Source organism: Coturnix japonica, chromosome 3 (genome assembly GCF_001577835.2).
Source record: "Coturnix japonica isolate 7356 chromosome 3, Coturnix japonica 2.1, whole genome shotgun sequence".
Classification (NCBI taxonomy): domain Eukaryota; kingdom Metazoa; phylum Chordata; class Aves; order Galliformes; family Phasianidae; genus Coturnix; species Coturnix japonica.
Window position 1 is genome coordinate 52,158,892 of NC_029518.1, and position 20,320 is coordinate 52,179,211.

General features: G+C 35.7%; 1 protein-coding gene across 24 annotated transcripts in view; it reads left to right on the plus strand.

The window, feature by feature from the left end:
* Positions 1–20,320, plus strand: part of EPB41L2 (erythrocyte membrane protein band 4.1 like 2) — a 93,895-nt gene that overhangs the window by 37,927 nt on the left and 35,648 nt on the right. For all 24 annotated transcript variants that reach the window (XM_015858477.2, XM_015858474.2, XM_015858476.2 and 21 more), the window contains 4 exons: positions 1,778–2,250; positions 3,392–3,580; positions 12,593–12,697; positions 18,305–18,347. In XM_015858477.2, coding sequence (XP_015713963.1) covers positions 1,792–2,250; positions 3,392–3,580; positions 12,593–12,697; positions 18,305–18,347 — 796 coding nt within the window. In that variant the 5' untranslated portion in view covers positions 1,778–1,791. The remainder of the gene's footprint in view (positions 1–1,777; positions 2,251–3,391; positions 3,581–12,592; positions 12,698–18,304; positions 18,348–20,320) is intronic.

A 20,320-nucleotide genomic window follows, 5' to 3' on the forward strand; every position in this document is an offset into this window, starting at 1 on the left:
GTTCAGATGGGTGGATTTTGAGAATAAATGGTTTTTAGTTTTTTTCAGATCATGCTTCTGAGAGAAATGCTGTTGAGCTCTTGTATCTGGAGAAAAGAGTTTATATTCTTAGCTATTAAGAAAAAGGGCTGGGTGTGATTTTGCAAGTTCTTCCCTGTCAGAACAGGGAGGGGATGAAGTAAAAGCAGTTTCCAAATACTGGTTGCTTGCCCTGTTTGATTGTACCAAGGTAACATCAGAGGCTTCATGACCTGCAGCACTAGATTTCAGTTGTGGATCTTAAGAATTCTTGGAAAAACATTTTAGCTATTTTCTTAGAAGAAATTACACCTTCCTTAATCAGAAATGCACAAAGAAAAAGAATAATCACCATGTCTACTAACAATGAAACCTCCTATTTGATTTTTCTAAGCACAGTGGTTTACTCTATGATTTCTTTTTCTTTCTGGGAAGTTACTTTGTTTTATATTTGGAAAATAATAAATTTGGAAAATGAATGTTGTACAAACTTATAATAAAGATCAATACCTGTCACAGCAGCAGTTCAGTTTTCTGTAAGATCTAATGGTATAAGCAAAATGTAATTTGACTTGTAGCAACTTTGGAACTAGCATACTAATATGTCTTCAACAGCAAATCCTTTCATCTCTACAGCTAGTCAAATGGAAATTTACCTTTTAGATACCCATTACCTCTGAGAAATAATAGGATATATAAATATTTAAACTTAATGTTTTATCGTAACAGAGTTTATAAATAGCATGAAGAGTGTTTCATAATAAGTAAAGAAAATAGCTATGTAACTAATAGTAATGCTTGAATTATATTTGGAAGTCTCCAATGTAGCAGTAGAGATACATAATCTTTTGATTTTCCTAATGGTAATTATTTTTGTTTTAGATGGTGAAGCTTATTAAAGTAATGAATAAGGAAATACTCTTTCCATATAGTTAAACTTCTGGTCTTGAGATGCTTGCTTAATATGAATCTACCTGTAGTCAGTTCAAAGCTCCTATTTCTAAGCTTCTTAGTGCAGTAACTATCGAGTTTGTTTCCTTTGATTAAGCACTGCACATCTCTTCTGCCAAAAGGGCTTCTCTTTGGTATGTTCAGGCATCTATGAACTTCTATATCTTTTATTAGGGGTGGTCCAAATTAAGAATTAATTTCTGACTACTGATGAATCTTTGAATATTCTTTAGGAGCTTGGAGGTACTGTCTGCTTTACTGTCTACACTGGTTTCTAATTGGCTTCCATTGTGATTGCAGTTGTCTCCTCACTAGTAGCCAATGCTGATGGAAGTTGATTTTAATGCAGAGTTTCCAAGTTATAAATATGATTGTAACTAATTTGCTAATCTTCAGACAAATGAACTGAACTTTAGTTTAGAAATAATAGTTTGAAGATGGTTGTGAATCAGTGTCAGTGATTTCTAGTAGGATCCAGTTATTTTGATCTTCTCTTGTTAGATTTTCTGGGCCTTATTTTTGTTGGTTTACCTCAATAAATTAGAGGAAAAACATGATCATGTTACATTTTCAGAGTAGCAAAGCAGCAAAATCTAGTACCATACAGCAAAGGACAAGAGTGATGATTTTTAGCTGCTTTTTGGAGAAATAACAAAAGCTGTTAAAGATCATTTTCATATCTTATTATAGTATTGTTTGTTTTTAATTTCAGTTGTTGTAGACCGTTGCTACAAATTACTGTGAATAAGTCCGTAAAAGTAGTGATGCTACATAATGCGATTTTTATTTCTGCATTTTTATTTTTTAGTGTAAGCTGTGACAATGACAACTGAAGTTGGCTCAGAGACTGAAGTAAAGAAAGATTCTGAGCAGGTGGGACCAGACAAAGCCAAGGGCAAGCCTGAAGAAGCCTCAGAAACTCCAGGAAATGATAAGTCCAGGAAGGCATCCTCTGAAGAAACTCAAGATTCTCCTGTCCCAGCACCAACTAGCCCTAGTAGCCCAAGTAGCCAGAAGAAGGAAAAAGATACATCTGAAAGCAAGGGTATTTCTCGTTTCCTTCCTCCCTGGCTTAAGAAACAAAAATCTTATACCTTGGCAGAGCCCAAAGATGAGGCCAAGAAAAGAGCAACAGGGGAAGAACAAGTAGCTGAAGAAAGTGAAAGCCATCCATCTGAGGGGGTGGCTCAGCCAAAAAGGAGCTTAGAAACAGTGGCTAAAAATAATGCTAAAGCAGATGACAAAGAAGAAAAACACTCTGTTAGTAGTGCAGAAACACAGGTAGGTGTGGAAAAGTGTGTATGAATGTTTTGGAGCAATTCTGAGGGGGTGGGGACTACTTCATGATGTATATAAACCATGTAAGACTTTATTGGTGTCATATAAGGAAAAAATGGCAATTACTGTCACTTTTTGAGACCGGGTTGATATGAGCAAGTTCATCAGCACAACAGTTACTTATTTCACTCAAGCTGTTTTAGCTGTAGCTTTAGTGTAACATCATCCTTTGGAATAGTCCAAAGGGACAGTAAACTGACTATTACAGTAGAAATGAGAAGGGATTAGAAGAGAAGCTTCTTAACTAGATTTGCTTCTGAAGTCTTTGTATTGCACAAATAGCTCCTTAGTGACTTAATCCATTTGTTATCTGTTGTAGTTATCTCAGAGTCCTTAGATGTCAATCTTTTGTTGTACTTAACCTTAAACCACACTTGTAGCTGTTGCTCATATTGATTTGCTCTAGGAGTCCGGTACTGAGTTCGAAAGCAAGCACTGTATTCTGCAGTGTTTGAGTCCTGATGTGCACAAGTTGTGTATCAGTTCTTAAACCTCAAACCTCACATTCTGTAGAGCCACAGTGGTGATTATGGGCACAGTGAATCTCTCATAGGAGGAGATGCTGAAAGAGCTAGAACATTTCATCCTGGAAAGGAGAAGAGTTGGAGGGGATCAGTGCATCTAAATGGAAGAAATAAACAGGAAGGGGCAAGACTCTTCTTTGTGGTATGCAGAGAAATAATAGGAGTTGATAGGTGCAAATTAGCTGTAGTGGTGGCCTGTCAGTGAAAATACTGAAAACCCACCTGGAAACAGTCCTGGGCAATTTGCTGTAGCTCACTCTGCTTGAGGAAGATGGGACTGGGTTTCACAAGTTACTTTCTAACATGGAGCTTAAAAAGAAGGAAAAAAGACACCTTCTATGACTCCAGCAAGAACAGTTTTTTTTGTTTGTTTTCAGTATCTGGTCCCCAATGTGTTAGACTTCAATACTTTCACAGGTTACAGCTCTTCCAAAATATGCATGCGTTTTATTGAAGCTTAATTTCTGAATTAGTGGCTTCTAAAAGCAATGAATAGAATAAAAATGTTCTCATTTATGAGCTTGAATTATCACATTGTTGTTTAACTGTATTTTATATAGCCTGCCAAAGAAGATGGTAAAGAAATGGAAGTAGAGAAAGTTGCAGAAGAAAAAGAAGAAAAGGAAAAAAGGGAAACAAAAGAAGTACAGACAGCTGAAAGTATTCCCCAGAAGCCTCCTAAGAAAATTAAAACTGTGCAGTGTAAAGTGGTGCTCCTAGATGGCACAGAATACAGCTGTGATATAGAGGTAAGATATTGTCTTTATATGGAGCTCTCTTTCTTTACAGAGAAAAAGAAAATGCTTTCATTTCATTCACAGTTTAGCAAGTATGTTTTTGTGTGTCTAATGAGCACATTACAAGGTTACATTCCCACTGCTATCATTTGGGCTCTGATAACTGTTCCTTTTTGAACTCCATATCTGTTTTTGTCCTTAAAAATCACAGAATGACCTGGGTTGGAACTGACCTCAAGGATCATGAAGTTCCAACCCCCCTGCCTGGCAGGGTCACTAAACCTCCGCATTCACTAGATCAGGTTGCCCAGGGCCCTGTCCAACCTGGCCTTGAACACTTCCAAGGACGGGGCATCCACAACCTGGGCAGAAAATGTGTTATACTAGCAAAGAAGATAAAGTGCAATGAACAAAACAGTTTTAGCTGCCCAGAGATCACCTCTGAGCAGTTGTGTTTTCTGTTGTATTTGTGTTTTGCAAAGGATAAAGGTTTTCTACAATGTGGATTCACATGTGTTAGTAAAATTGCCTTGAGTTCATTAGTTTCAATTAAAATAATAATCTCAGCTGGATGTATATTTTTCGAAAAAAGCCTCAAAATAGTATTCTGTTACAAATTTAAATTATGTGCTTTTTTATTTAAAGTAGTGTTCTAGTACCAAATCTTCACAACTGCATGGGCTGTTTACAAATATAAATCTCTGGATTAGGCATTGTATACATTTGTCTGTTAAATCTGACTTAAGATCACTGACAAAGAGTAAGCGTACTGGAAAACAGCTTCTTGGCTTTTATAGCTTTGACGTCCTGAATATCTCTCTGTCAGAGACAGACCTCTCTGTCTGACCATAGTGTCCAAACCTTAAGTCCAACAGAAGTTTTTTAATATTTTAGATCAAAGTTTAATTGTGAAACAGAAAATTATATGAAAGGAAGAATAAAGTTGTATTCCAGATCTTCTGTCAGTGAGATAATTTGAAGTGTGTACTTTCAAGTTTAATGGACTTCATAATTATAGACATGAAAATGGATAGCTATGAGGATATGAATTCAGAAAATGCTTTTTTCCCCGCAGTGCATGACTAGATTGCAGATGCTTGATTTATTTCCTTTTTGGTCTGTATATACAGTTTCACTGTCATTCATTCTAAACTATGAATATTTAGAATGCCTCAAATCCATCACTTTTTCTCTTTTGTTTCTTTCCACTTAGTACTCATTTTGGTCAGCAATGCCAGAATCCAATCAAATTTTCTTCATGTTTTCACTGTTTTATTGCTGTCTTACCATAACTTGCTGTAAATCTGACTTGTTAAAAATAGCTTACATGTGTGCTTTGGTGAATCTGTTTGATAACATGACAGTGCTCTTTACCTTAAAGGAAAGGATGCCATTTATACTCATGTTGATTATTATCATATGTTCATACTTGATTTTTTTTAATATGCCGTTTTTTAAAATTCTTTGAACTTGTTTTAATGTTGAGCAGATGTTATTTGTTTCTCCTAGTGATCAAAGTATCAACAGTGACCATGTTTGTATCTCAAGATCTATATGCATCATCTATAAGCAAAAGTACATGCATTCAAGAATTAATAAGACAAAAAGCTCCTATGTATGTGAAGAATAGAACTTGCAAGAGCAGAGAGGGAATGACAAAAATTTTAAGGGTCTTTTGCTATATGCAGCTCTTTATCTTCCCTGAAGCAAATTGTTATTCTCAGCTCCTGCTTTCTTCATGGTGACTTAAGCACAACGTATTGAATGATCAACAGAGTAATAGATGAGCTTCTGATATTTCTAAGGGGGAATTCCTCAACAGAATTTATAGTAACTTGCGTTTCTCCTTTACTAGTCAAGTAATTCCTCTCAGTAATCATGATCTTTTACTTTCCTTAGGTTGTGGCTTAAAGAACGTGTTTGTTTTAAAAACACTCTGGCTTTCAGAAGTACTAAACTTCCAGTACACGGGGTGTTTGTGTTTGTTTTCTGCCTGAAGGGATGGAAGTTTGTTGCTGAGTTCATGCTCAAATTTCTTTATGGAAATTGCTACTTTTGAAGCAGGCAGCTACTATTATGAATTTCTACATGTGAGACCTACTATCCATTAGCTGTAGGGTACTGATGTAGACAAATCTTTTAGGTTTTAGATTCTTTTATTTTGAGAATTTCTAGTGGAATAAGGTGGGAAGTAGATCTGATCAGCAAATTACTTCAGGCTAATGCCATCACCCTAAAGATAGCAGTTGTTTTAGTGCAAAGGCTTGGAAGGCTGTTTTCTAATAGGACAAATAGGACTCTAGCTATTTTCTTCAGTTCCTATATACAGAGCTACTTGAAATCTGCAGAAGAGAACCAATCCTCCATCTCTGCTCTCCATCTGACTAGCTTTGGTTAGTCTCATCTTAAAGTTCTTGGGAAACAAAGCAGGTTCTTTTGGGAAAATCAGATCAACCTGCAAATGCATGGAAGATGGACATCTTTCCAGTAGCACCAAATACATGTAATTTTGTGAACTGTGTGGCCCATGCCATGCAGCTGGAACTCCAGATACAGTATTAATCTCTTATGTAGATTCAATGCAAATTAATCAGTACTCTTCCTCACAGATATAATGGAGTTGTTTCCATGTAAAATGATGTCTGCATTCACTGTGATGTTAGTCTGAAGCAGGTGTAACTACACTGATGCTGATAACTACTCACATGCTCACAGAGTGGCCTTTGTGTGATCTGCAGCTGGAGGAGTTAGTAAGATCATCAGTCACTGCCAGTTGGTAGATATGTGCATGCATGCTTAACCTGAAATTAACTGGTGGTAGGTTGCTACAGTACCTCGGAATACCTCTATGAAGACCTCTGGGAACTTTTCTCTTGTTGTCTCTGCAAGTGAACAGTATGTGCCCAGCATTGAGTAAATAGCTCACATGGTTATACCTAGCCTAATCAATTAAAACTATCATAGTTAAAATATGAAGAAATTAAGTAAATGTAATGTGTTTGACCATTGAGTCTGAGTAAATCTTTGTTGTAGTAGGGCAGGTATTAGGCCAGATGATGCTGAGTTAACTCAGTTAACTTTCTTTGTGGGAGGTTAACATGTAAGTAATGGCTAATTGTGAAGGTCTTCCTTCGAAGATTGTGTGCAGTATTGAAGTGTCCAATGCTCTTGGGTGCTTGAGACTGATGCATCTAATTCTATTTCTTCAAATGCTTCATAAATTATTTTATGCATGGGAATTTTGATTACAAGCAGCATAAACTTTATTTACATATAGTCGTAGCTGCTTGCACATAATATCTTAGGTAACTGTTTCTGGGAATTTGGTGGTTCTTAGCTGAAGAAAAAAACTATCTGCTTTTTTATCCAGCTAATGTTTTCAATTTTTATTTTGCTTTTAAATTGTTTAATTTTACTGCTTTTGGGTACTCTTCATTATTAGAAGTCAAAAGCATCTTTTAATGCACAGTTTTACTAAACATAACAAGAAAATACTATTTTATTTGCAGATGATGTACAGAAATCTGTTTTGCCAAGCACCTGTCATTCACACCAGCACAACTAGGGTGAATTTCAAGAGCTAAAGTAAGATATGTCCTATTTACAGAGGTGAAAATCCACTGCATCTGTGACAATAACTAGTAGGCAACATCAGTATCCAAGTTGTGGTGTCTTTCCAGCTCTTCCATTCTTTCGTTTTGCAGCTGAGCAGCAATTTGTGAAAGTCTGAGGGATCAATTCGGAGTTTCATGTCATGCATACATTATGAAATACTAATGTGAAACTTATTTCTATTTACAGAGTCAAAATAGGGCTGCTCTTGAAGTCCTTATCAAATAAGCAAATGTTAATGCTTATCAGTGTTAGTATGGAAATGTTAATGTCATGTTATGTTCAAGTGAAAGGGCAGTTGTAGAAGTAGATTCTGCACAGCGGAGTCATGTAGCACATCACTCAAAATGTTTCTGAAATCTTCAGAAATGAGTTGAATGTTGGGAGCAAATATTTATAAGGAAATCTATGGAATCTGTACCATCAGAATTTAAAAAAATGATAGTATAAATTGCAGTGCAGTTATAAGCTTAGCTAAATCAGTAAAGAAGAAACATCTTTACATTTTGTTCTAACAGGAATTATTATAGTTTTCATTTAATGAATTAGGTACATATGCAAACTTTTATGATGTTAATGGAGTTGTGATTTATTACGATATAAAATCTAGTTAAAATTAAGTTAGTATAACTTCTGCATAAGATACTTTTCTCTTGAAGTCTATAACTGAATCAAAAGATTATTTATATGACATATGGAATGCATTGAGAGAAACTTCTGAGTAAACAGAATCCTAATTATTTCTTCCATGATAAAATGCTTCTGAAAGCTAATTCCTCTGCATGTCATCTCGAACATGTTGTGTCATCTACTGGTGAGAGCCACAGAATAGAAATTGACTGGGAGGTTTTGAGCTAGAAAATGTAGAAAAACCTTTAACATACTGAGGCACCAAGCTTATACTGGAAATTGCTTATGGAAAGAAAAAAGTTCACTTACAGAAAATCAGCATGTTTTTACTTTTTTTTTTTTTAACTACAGAATTATTTCTTCTGCCTTTTTTGGCTCGTTTTTACGTGTCTTTCCTGTTGCCCAGGGCATGCCTGTCATGAAAGTTGTTTGGTTTCTAACATAAAGTACATCTCAGATATTTCTTTTTTGATAATTGCTTTGTAAGTTAATTTATCACCTTTGTTCTTTTGCCCTTAGAACCTATTCTGTCTTACTGGATCTTCTAACTGGTATCAGCTTGCCAATTTAACCTTACCTGTATCCATAATTCTTTTTATCAAGAACTTCTTTAACAGATATTTCAGCTTCTTTGGTGATGCTTTCCTTCATTATTTTTTTTCTAGTCTATCTTTGTACTTTATTACTTTGCTTTCATAGATGCAAACTATGCCTGTTTCTTTAGTATAACTTCTAGTGTTCACTTGTCTGAACACAGGTGTAGATACATTGCTTACAGTACTGCACTGTCCTCCTGGAAAGTTGATGTAATGAAGATAAACCTTGTACCAAATGAAATCTATTCCTCCATTCATTTTAATGTGTTATTCTTGCTGTGGTGTGTTGTGGTCTATGATTTTTGCAAAAATTAAACTGTTGTGAATTTCAACATCAGTATCTCTGCTATCTGATCTGAGAAATTAAAAACTTTAAGCAGCATTAGTGCTCTAGTGTTAAAGACTTTTGATACCAGGCACTTTCCAAACCTGTTCTTATTTTTTTGTATGTTGAACTAGGAATAAATGAGAACATTAACCTCCATTGAAAAGTTATTTAAAAAGGCCTTTAACCTTTAGTCTAAGGAATGCAATTGGTTAAGCCCATGGATTCCATGTTAACACAATAGATTAGTTTTCTATCCTGTGACTTGAAAGTAAAACTACCCAAAGCTACTCATCTCTAGGAAACTTAGGGAGTATGTGAAGGTATCATATTGTGAGGTAGAAGTACTACTCTAATGAAAATGAGTTATGTGTATTCAGTATGTGCATACATGGAGAATGTGAGCAACTTATCGCATTATGTTAACCTTAGAAGTATCCCAGCTCTTAAAGATAATATCCAGGTATCCTCAGATTCTTAACAGAAAACTGTGAATGACTGCAGAGCAGGGAAGATGAAGAAATAATTGCTTGACTAGTTTGGGAGGAGCATGACTTAAAAGAACTTTCAGAGGTTGTGAACTGCTTGTAACATTCAGTTACCTTTTATTACTTCCTTTGAAGTGAGTTAAGTTCACTCATAGGAATAGCGGCTTGGGACAGAGGTTTGTGAAAGCAGGACGATGAAAGATACCTAGCAGTGTTTGTAAGAACTCACAGAATTGTTGTACTTCCCTGAAATGACATAAACGTATGCATGGCCGTAACATGGTCAATTCATGTTTAATAGTGTAATGTTTGTGAGATGTAATGGGCAGTTTAATTTTAACTTGCGTGAGTAGACTGCTGTAATGCTTGAGATTAGGAAGCAACATAATCTAGGAAACTGTATTTTTTAGCGTAATGCAAATTACCTCATTTTGACCAACTCCTTTCCCAATAATTGACATTTTTGAGTGCAGGTGCAAGTTTTCAGTCTCTGAGGGTGACGTACATGTTCCTCTTGCTAAAGATGAAGTGAAAGTAGAGGAAAATAGGCTGTACTTTCTTTCTTCTACAGTACCTTAGCTAGTTACAAGGAAATTTCTTAAACAGTTTTGGAATCTGTGATAGTCTTATTCCAATTTTCTTCTGTAAATGTAATGTGGGTTTTAGTACAGGATAGCAGTTTAAATAAAAAGAAACGCTAACTGAATAATGACTAATGGTTAGAAGGAAATGAGGATCATACTGTTTGTTTACAGCATTCTGCCAGCAGTCTAATTAAATATTTATAACAAAAAGCATTTAAAGGATGCCAGCACTGACTGCATTTTATGCACGTATGAACAACTGAAATGTATTGGAGTTGACATAAGGGTTCTGTGGTTACTTAGTTTGCTTATATAAAATAAATCTGTGTTGCCTTAGTGTACAGTGAAGATAATATTTTATCCCTGAGTAAAGAAAGGTATGATTGAACTCGATACGGAATAGATATTTAATTGTCATTGGATTTATTTGCGAATCTTTATTTTTTGACTGCTGTAGTCTAGCATTTGAATAAACCGAAGTGGTCTGCCTAACGAAAGAACATCTTTTATTTAGGAAAATAAAAATAAGAATGAAATAATTTTGCATGTTTTGAAAACTTTGCTCTGGATTCAACATAATGTTGAAGTGTGAAGCTACATCAAAGGCAGAAATGTGCCTTGTGAGATCAGTCACCAGCACAAACTTCCAGGATGTGTTGCTCAGAAGGGGGAGTGTGACAGCAGCCTGGGGACACCCGGCAGCTGGCTGGGGTCAGCCCACCTCTCTGTCTGTTACTCTGCTGAAGGGGAGGCTGTAGAGAAAAGTGACTACTTGAAACTGCTGGGGAAGTAGATACCTGTATTTCTGAAGGGTAACATCTGTGAAAGTACCAACTGGCCTTAAGGTTCCCAACTCCCTTTTTTCAGAAGCGACTTGGACTTCTAAGTTCCACCAATGCTTTCTAACACTTCAGCTACAAATTATGCTTGCTTTATAATTGTATCTTTTGAGAAATTTCTGATCTTCAAGACTGTAATGCTTACTGAACAGTGCAGTCTTTAAGTGGAGGTTTGGATTCTTGGGGAATAAAACAACAATGCCTTCACTATTTGCTCTGTGCATACCGTTTTCTCTGCCCTCCCAGCCTTAACATTTAGCGCAGCGCAATAGAGCTGCAGTGAGAGGCGCACTTGAGGAGCATTGTGAGCGCTCTGTCACTGTTTGCAGGATACAATCACTTCAGTGTCAGCAGGGCCTACACAGAGGCAAGTTGATGGCGTTTCTTTGGAATTGTAGTGGTGTATGGCATCTACTGAAATCTGTAGGATAAGCAAATGCAGAAATTCCTTTCAGCTGCCAGGCCTCTGAAAATGCCATGTTGTGGCCTCACTGGTAAATGCCACAAATAGCTGAACAGTCATGTAGGTTCAAAAGGCTAAACTGCATACTATTCATGTTCAAATGTTCCACCAACAGGCTGTATTTTAACTGTGGAAAGAAATTCTGATCTTCTCCACCCCTGATTGTGTATTGTAAGCCAAATGATCTAAAATGTTTTGCTTCTTGTTGGCTGCTATCTCCAGTACAGCAATTTTTTCCCCTAAAATCTGATGCACAGAAAAAGGGCATGAGCCTGTCACTACCAGCAATAGGAAGACACGGGGTGACCATGTTTATGTTCCCATTTTCTAGTATGGAAATACCAGATAAATATTCAGGACTAACTGCAATTTACTTAGGCTGTAATTCTTCAGAGCTGCAAAAAGCAAATATTTTATGAGTATGATAAAATTATATTTTCATTACCATTATAAAATATCAGACTGGAACATTGAAATTAGCATAAAAATGATTTTTTTAAATTTTTTTTTAAATTATTTCCAGAGATTGGTTTGTTTGTTTTTGAGAATAAACTTCTCTAAGACTTTTTTTTGAGTGTTTAATGGATTTATTTTTGGGTAACGAGAGTTAGATAAAAGGAAGCCCTCTTTATTTTCTGCCCCTCAAAATTTCTATTCAGATTTGACAGTTCTGTTAGCTGTTCTCTGCTTGTTCTTGTATGGTGTTTCTACTGGTTAGATCACTTTTTTTTTTTTTTGTCTACTCCATTGTTTTGTTTCTTGAAGATGAGGAAAGGTTTTGGTTTTCACAGAACCACAGAATGGCTTGGGTTGGAAGGGACCTTAATGAATCCAGTTCCAACTTCACTGTCATTCCTGTCCAGCCTATCCTTGAACACCTTCAGGGTTGGAATCCTCAACTTCTCTGGGCAATATATTCTAGTGCTTCACCACCTTTGTAATTCAGAACTTCCTCATGATATCCGATTTTCTCCTTTTCAGTTTAAAAGTCTTACACGTTTTCTTGGGAGTTTTTATGTGATTCAGAAAAGTCATTGGGATGTAATATAAAAATGCTAGAAATTCAGAAATTAACTAAAATTAACACAGTGGAAAGGTTCTTGATATTTAAAAGATACTTATGTAGAAAAAGATGGCTTGCATGAAGTCCGTGCTTATTCTGAAGATTAAGAAAAACTACCTTAAAAACTATTTAGCAACAACTAAATGTGTGACATAATTAAAATAAAAAATGGTACCGAGTTTTCCTTGTACTTACAAGTCAACTTTGCCATTGAGTTGGAAAATAATGGGAATGTTTACAGTGGTATCCGTAGTTTTTAAAATATGGTAAAGAGTTTATCATAAGAAAGCTTACAGCCATATGACCTGTTTTACTGATATTTGAAGTTGTCCTGACTGATTGTATCTCCTTATTCAGCCTTTTTTATCAATGTTCATAAAATCAAGCATTTATTAATAGTACTTTTTATTATTTATTTTTCCAGAAAAGAGCGAAAGGACAAATTCTGTTTGACAAAGTGTGTGAACATCTCAATTTACTGGAAAAGGACTATTTTGGGCTGTTGTTTTATGAGAACTCAGATCAGAAGGTAAGCCCGTATTAGAGGTTCCCCCCACCCCCCCACATTGCTACTGTGATTGCAGTAGTTTAGTAAGGGATACTGTATTAAATATATACCTTTACAAACATTTGAGAAACCATTTATAAACTGACAATTCTAGTCCAGTGTGAAATTGTGTCAAGTACAAAATAATACTGTGTATTTTAACGAAGTTTCTGTTCATTACTTTGAAATAGTAAATATTTGAATTTCCTGGAAAACAAACAATTCTTGGGCTTTGTTTTGTTATAGTAAAATGTTTTGCCATCCCTACCAGTGAAGATGGGAAAGCTCTTTGTCTTAACAGCCTAACAAAACCTGCCAGAGTTTTTGAAGACTTTCATTTGTTAACGAAAATACAGATACACAAACAAATCTTGGGATGATAAAATAATAGAAACAAACTTATCTTCTGCCTACATTTCCAAGAATTTCACTGCCTCTTCACAATTATGCTTAATAATGCTCTGACAAATGATATGAAGGATATCTTGGCCCAAGGTCCAAAAATGTTAGACTTTATAATTACGTTTCATAGAATGATAGAATGACTTGAGTTCGAAGAAACTTTAAACATTATCTACTTCTAATCCTCCCGCAATGGCAGGTGTTACCAACCACTGGACCACGCTGCCCAGGGCCCAATCCAACCTGGCTTCGAATGCCTCCGAGGATGGGGCATCCACAGCTTCTCTGGGGAAACTGTTCCAATGCCTCACCATCCTCTGAGTAACAGTTCTTCCTCATAGTATCTTATCTAGATCTCCCCTCTTTTAATGTAAAACCATTCCCTCTTGTCCTGTCACTATCTGCCCAAGTAAAATTCAATCTCTCTCCTGTTTATAAGCTTCCTTTAACTCTCTGGAGCCTTCACTCCAGGCTGAACAAGCCCAGCTCTCTCAACCTTTCTTTGTTGGAGAGATGCCCCAGCCTCTGAGCATCTCTGTGGCCTTCCTCTGGACCCACTCCAACAGTTCCATGTCTTGTGCTGGAGGCTGCAGGCCTGGATGCAGTACTCCAGATAGGAGCTCACAAAGGCCCAATTATTGCATCAAAAAAAAATTGACTTGAAAATATGAGAGTGGAGCTAGTCCATCAATTCTGGTTGCTAATTTCAGAAAAGAAGGGGTGTTTTGGCATCAGTACGTTCAAAAAAGTTATCTTGAGTACCTTTTGATAACTTATTTTTTCACTTTTTTTTTCACTTTTTTGGTGAACACATTTACATTGATGAGTTGAGGAACGTCTTAGATCAGCTTTTGGCATTAGTTCCACTAATGACTAAGAGCCAATTTAGCTTTCCCCTACATCTGAATGTTTATGGTTAGTGATGGACCAGCTGTTACTCTGTCCACAAACCAAAATATACTTGTAGTCATCTTTTCCATCATGAAGAACAGACTGATAATTGCAAATTGACATGGAAAAGATGTATTTCCTTTAATCTCTGTTTTCATGAAAGGAAGTATCCTTATGTGAGTATTAATTATTTCTAGTGAATTTAATTTTTAAGTTTGAAGGGAAGTCTAATTTCGTGATCTGAATAAATCTGAGAACTTCAAAAACATAGTTGTTTTCTGGACTTGCTTGCTGTGGAAGTTTTCTGTGAAACACTGAACAAAACACTCAGGTGCTCTGTGTTACATTTTATACATGGAAATCATTATTCTCACTTGGGTATTGTATTTTTTTGTTCCTGATTTTTAAACCCCTTATAGAAGTACAAGTTTAGTCAGTGTAACAATGAAGAGTACCCCCATTTGATCCTCTGAGCAAAACAAGAGTGTCATTTATTTTTTGTTATGACTTGTGGTCCCTTTATTTGTTTTACTCTGTATTCTTGTAGTACACGAATGTGTACATGTAGTGATATACAGTGTCACTGGATCATCCATTATCACTGGAAGAGAGGAAATGTCTAAAAGCACACCTCCCATCCTTGAATTATATCAGGAAAGAGCTCATTTTGGTAGATCTTAAGAGATGGAACAGAGAACCTTCAACTTTTAAAAACAGAGAAGGAAAGTTTGAATTAGTGCAGAGTATGGCGGATCATAGAATCATAGAATTACGCAGGTTGGGAAAGACCTCAAAAATCATCAAGTCCAACCTCAGCCTAACTATATAGTTCCCTAACTCTTAACAACCTTCTGCTGACCCATATCTGAGCACCACATCCAAACAGCTCTTAAACACATTCTTCAAATGTACAGCATTTACTTGTTAACAGGGATAGTCCTCCTCAATTGCTGATTATTTTTGAGCTTTTAATTTTAGAGTGATTTCCAAAGCTATTAGAGCAGCTCTTCTCTTGTGCAATTGGCATATATTTTACAAACACTGATATATATGCAAGATAACTGTTTTATTCCTCATTAGTGTTTTGTTTTTACTGATGCATCTAAGAGAACTGATTGTCTGATTTTGCTTCTTTCCTCAGTTAGCAGTCTGTGATCAATATGCAGAAACAGAAATAGCAGTAAGAGACTTATTAAAATTCTGAGGCAGTCTTTCAGATCTGGCTACTGTACAGCACATGACTTAATAAGGTGATGTGGTGGAGGGGAAAAGTGGGGATGGGAAAATTGCTGGTCATGTGCAAAGGCTAAAGAAGACACAGGGTTGTAGAATGATTCAAAGCCACTCACAGACCCAAAAAAAAAAGATCCTGGTTGTGGTTTTCTGGAGCTATTTAATAGATAGACAGCACTTAGTGTTTAAGACCTTGAAACAATGATGAATTTTCACTTATGTTTTCCTTTTTCTTAATCTTGCTATTTACATGAGTACCATCTGCAACCACTTTTGTTTTCCTCCTATGATTATTACTGTCATAAGGAAGATGCAAGTAAATCTTTTCTGGTAAACAACATAAATATAAAGTTTTTTACTACACTATGTTTCAGGTGACTGTGTCAAAGCTCTACAAGTTTGTTTTGTTTCTGACCCATGTGTACTTTAAACTTTATTGAGCTTTACGCTATTAGAGAAATTCTGAAGATCACAAATTGACAGAAAAGCAGAAAGTAGAAGCAACTGATGATGCTGTCATCAGCTATTGCTTACAGTCGTAACTCTCTTATACAAAATAACATTTACAGCAAGATACTCAGCAAGATGTGAGCTCGTGAAGATTCTGGTTTGAATTGCCTCATTTAGGACTGTGGTTTGTTTCAGTTCCTTTAGGAAATGGAGGTTCCCAGCAGTTGAAGTATCTCTTAAGTGACCTGTTAGGTTTTCTGCTGCATGACAAGTGTGGATGTGGGTCTCTGCTGCCGCTTAAAGTTCTAATTGCGAGATGAGTGAGAAAAATCTGAATTCCTAAAAAGAATTTGAAACCCCTAGCTCTGGTATGAATCAGCACTTATCTGAGTACTTACAGTCTCTTGTAGGTTGCACGGTCTGTTCTGCAACATGTGCCTTAGTTGTATAGGTGTTTTATTTTCACTGCTATTGTCACTCAATTACCAGACTTAAAGCTATCACGTTTGTATATCACAAATTTTAGCAAGTTCTAGACCTACTTATGATATAAATGCATCCTGACAATGTGAAGTGCAGCCACTGCAGCATCTTAAGTCAGACTTCCTAGTTGTGTGCTGAGAGATTTGTCATTCTCCCCCACTTCCCCGTCCAATTGATGTTTCTTTCATGCTTGTAGATTTGAAATAGTACAGCCCCACAGAATGTAATCAGTAAAATAGGTGCTCTTACTTTTGTTTTTAAAGGATCTTAGGATTTTCTTACATCTTGGCATCCTTTCATTCTTCTCAAAGAAAGAAAAAATAACATTTTATGTAGTTATTTATTTAATAGGTGGGGGTGGTGATACTGATGAGTTCTGTTCACCAATATCTTCCACAGAAAGCTTGGAGACTTGGAATTTTGACTGGTTTTAGCCTTCTCTTTTTCAACTCTCTGCATTAAAATCGAGTTTGAAGTCTTTATTTCATCTCAGTACCAGTTCTTTCTGATACATTTTCCTGTTATGAATATTTCCCCTTGAGATTAGAATGCCACAGATCTCTGACCTCCATCCCTGTCAGTACTAAATACTGAATGATGTGTTTTTTCTCTTTCTTGTGTAGTCATCACAGCCACCCATTTAGGAGCCAGCTGTTCAACTAGACAGCAGCTGTGGGGTGTGGAAACTCAATGCCAGGCACTCTTTGAATTAGAACTGCTCCCTAATGCAACATCAGGGTACCATTGGAGGAGGAGTCCCATTAACTTTCCTCTATGGGTGTTCTGTGCAGCTGGGAGAGATGTCATGCTTTTCAAATCATACTGATTTTGTTAGCTTTAATAGACATGTTAAAGCTATTTAGGTAAAGTTACTAACAGTTTTTTTCATGGCTTTATAAACGTTCAATTTATTGATCTCAAGTTTAGTTAGTTATTTCATTGCATTACACCCCCCAAAATTTCATGAATGCTCCATTCACACTGTAATTGGTCTGCAGAAGTGTTAGAAAGCTTGTGCTCTTATGCTGTGGGCACCAGCTGGAAATGCTGCTTTTCTGAATTTGTACAAAATACTTTTGTACTGTTAAAGAACGTTTTGTTGTTCTTTGACAATTCCTTATTTTGTCATATCTGTAACCTTACCATTCACAAACAAATAGATTTTTGCCTACTGGAGCAATGTAGTATACATACGCTTTGTCTTTTGTGTTGAAAGACAGACCTGCCTATTCTGTGTTAAGGGGTCTATTTCGGGGTAGATTTTTTTCAATAGTGTTTGTTTTATCCATAACAAAGGGCACAGATGCAAATGAAAAACAAACAAAAACAAAATCCCTGTAATTATTCTTATTTAGAAGTGTTTAGAAATGTTAGTGCTGGTGCTGAGGTCCACCTCTGATCGTTGAGGCTGCTACTGTCTGCAGTGGGCTACTGAAATGTAAATGCTCTCCAGAGAAGCAGGGCTCCACAACTCTCAAGGCAGCTTGTTGTTGATATGAACAACTGACTTGATGTACATTGCCTAAAATGGAGCTGGGCTTCTAATTTTTAACATTGCCATTCTGTCAGTGTTAAAATCGTCCATGTTCATAGAGAACTTTGCTTTGGGGAAACTCAGAAACTTGAGTCATTTTTCTGAGCACCTTTGATTGTTACCAGAGCTAAAATGTATGCTCTTTAAGAAAAATAATGGAAATAATAAATCTTTAGATATCTGGAGAAAGATCTTGTCTTAAATAGCTATATATGGATGTGTAGGTACAGACATGCAGGGATTACATAACTTTTCCTGAGATTCTGCTTATGTCAATAAAATGCGAGTGAGGGAAAACTGCATTTGTCAAATGTAATTTGCTAAACCACCTCTATTGTAAGAATATCCACTTAGTGTAAATAGTCTAAAGCAATAAGACAACCATGAAGTGGATGGCATTACACAGTTTCACTTATGTGCAATAGCGGGAAGACTTGCTACCAAATTATAACTTCAATTTTAGGATTCTCTGGGAAATTTTAAAGAGAACAGATGTTGGAACAATACAAACTTTAATTGAATTGTATGAAATTATACAAAATTATTACTTCTTGCTGATAAATGATTTAAATATTGTTTATTATTTATTTTTGCAGAACTGGCTAGATTCTTCAAAGGAAATTAAGAGACAAATTCGAAGTAAGTAGTTACGTATTTGGTTGTTATGCCCCCATTTTTCTGCTCACAGAAACATTCTTCCTGAACTCAATGGTTTGTATGTTGCCTAAGTTGCTTAGAGCATTAAAAGAATTTGACTGATAGTGACGCATTTAGCCTTAGAAGAGAAACTAAAGCTTCTGTTTCTGTCTTTTTATCCAAGGAGAGGAAGAGACTTGTGCTATAGTAGTTAATCATTATACTGGCTGATGACCCAGTTTTTTCTGCTTTATATTTGACTAATGGGTTGATATTTTTGCATCTCAAAACAGTGAACGTTATTCAAATGTTGCTGCTGATATTTGAGTTATGAGATGGAGAATGTTATCTGGCAAAAATAGTCATGTTTGTTGCTGTAGGGCTCTTTAACTTAAAAGACTCGACAGAAGAATATGAAACTAGATATCAATATATCTTACAGAAAGCATATTTCTTTTCTCGAAGCTGACCAGTCCATCATTAGCTTTTTTTTGTTTGTCAATTGTAGAACTTCTGTGTACTCTCTATACTACATGTTTCTGATTGAATACCTGTGAGAAGACTATTTCCCATACTCAAGATAGAATCAGATAATCAAAGAATGGCTTAGGTTAGGAAGGATCTTAGAGATCACTGAGTTCCAACCCCTGTGCAATGGGTGATTTGTTTTACTGTTTCCATAAAGTTCATTCAAGTATTTCAATAGCCATGTAACTTTTATAGTAGACAGTAAATTCTGGAAATGCTCATCCTGACTTTAAATGTCTCAAAATAACCACTTAATGAATTTCTTCTCACTGCATTACACATTTGTGACCAACGTGATTTCCTTTTATTTTTTTATTATTATTCAGTGGAAACAATCCTTTTTTTTAGTAGCTGACAGGAAATCTAAGCGGGGAGATAATGCTAATTTTATGAGGAGGTAATAATAATAAAACTTGTGTGCCTACACTTCCAACTCAACAATAATGTAAGTTACTTAAGAAAATGACTTTGATCTCTTTTGAGGTGTTTGATCCAGTTGCAGCACTGCTAATTAAGAAAAGCAGTATGTTAATTAAACCTTTTGATAGTCATTGTAAATTGATGAAATCCCTTATTATGTTAAGGGAGGCATGTGGTGGTTTTTTTTTTTTAGCGAAGGAATGAAAGTCACAGAAGTTTTACTGGATAACTACTTTAATATTCTGTTATATATACTCCTGTTAAAATAAGTACAAGCCATCTACAATTACTCTTTTGGTAAAAGAAAAGTTTATAGGTATTGTAACCTTTATTCTGCAGATATGCCAGGTCTTCAGTAAAGACCTATTATTTGTCAAAATATGTGTGCTGAAGGATGTTTTGTTAGACTTTAATTTTTTTTTTTAATTATTTTTTAAGACTGAGGACATTGATACTTTGTGTTATTGTCTTCAGTAGTCATCTGCTTTCTATAGACCCTACTAATGTCACAAATTAGAACTGTAAGAAATAGGCTGCAGTTGTTTTGGGTGCACTGCTTAACATTTTTTAATACTGTCTAATATGTACTCCAAAACTATTTTAAGTGAATACGATTTTTCATACAGCATGAAGACATGCTTTTATACAGGAGATCAAGTCCTGTTTCTTGAATTAGGCATCACAACTGGAGTTTTTTCTCTGGTCTGTAGTACTTCTGAGTTCATAGACATAGTGTATAAGGTAAACAATCAAAGTTGCCTTTGCTGATTTGCAAGTAGTTAACATACTGTTGTATTCTTTGTAATCAATGTATTAGAATTTCCAGATATCTGAATGTACTGCAAAAGCAAATTTTTCTTATCAGCTAGGTGGGTATCAAGCAAGGAGGGGTTATTTGTTAGTTTTGTTGGTTTTTCTTTTCAGATTTAGTCCTAATTAGGAATAGATATCTTACATATAAAAAAACCTCATCTATAATAAATTTAAGTTACACAAATTACTAGCTGTCTTCTTACTGTTATGAAGAT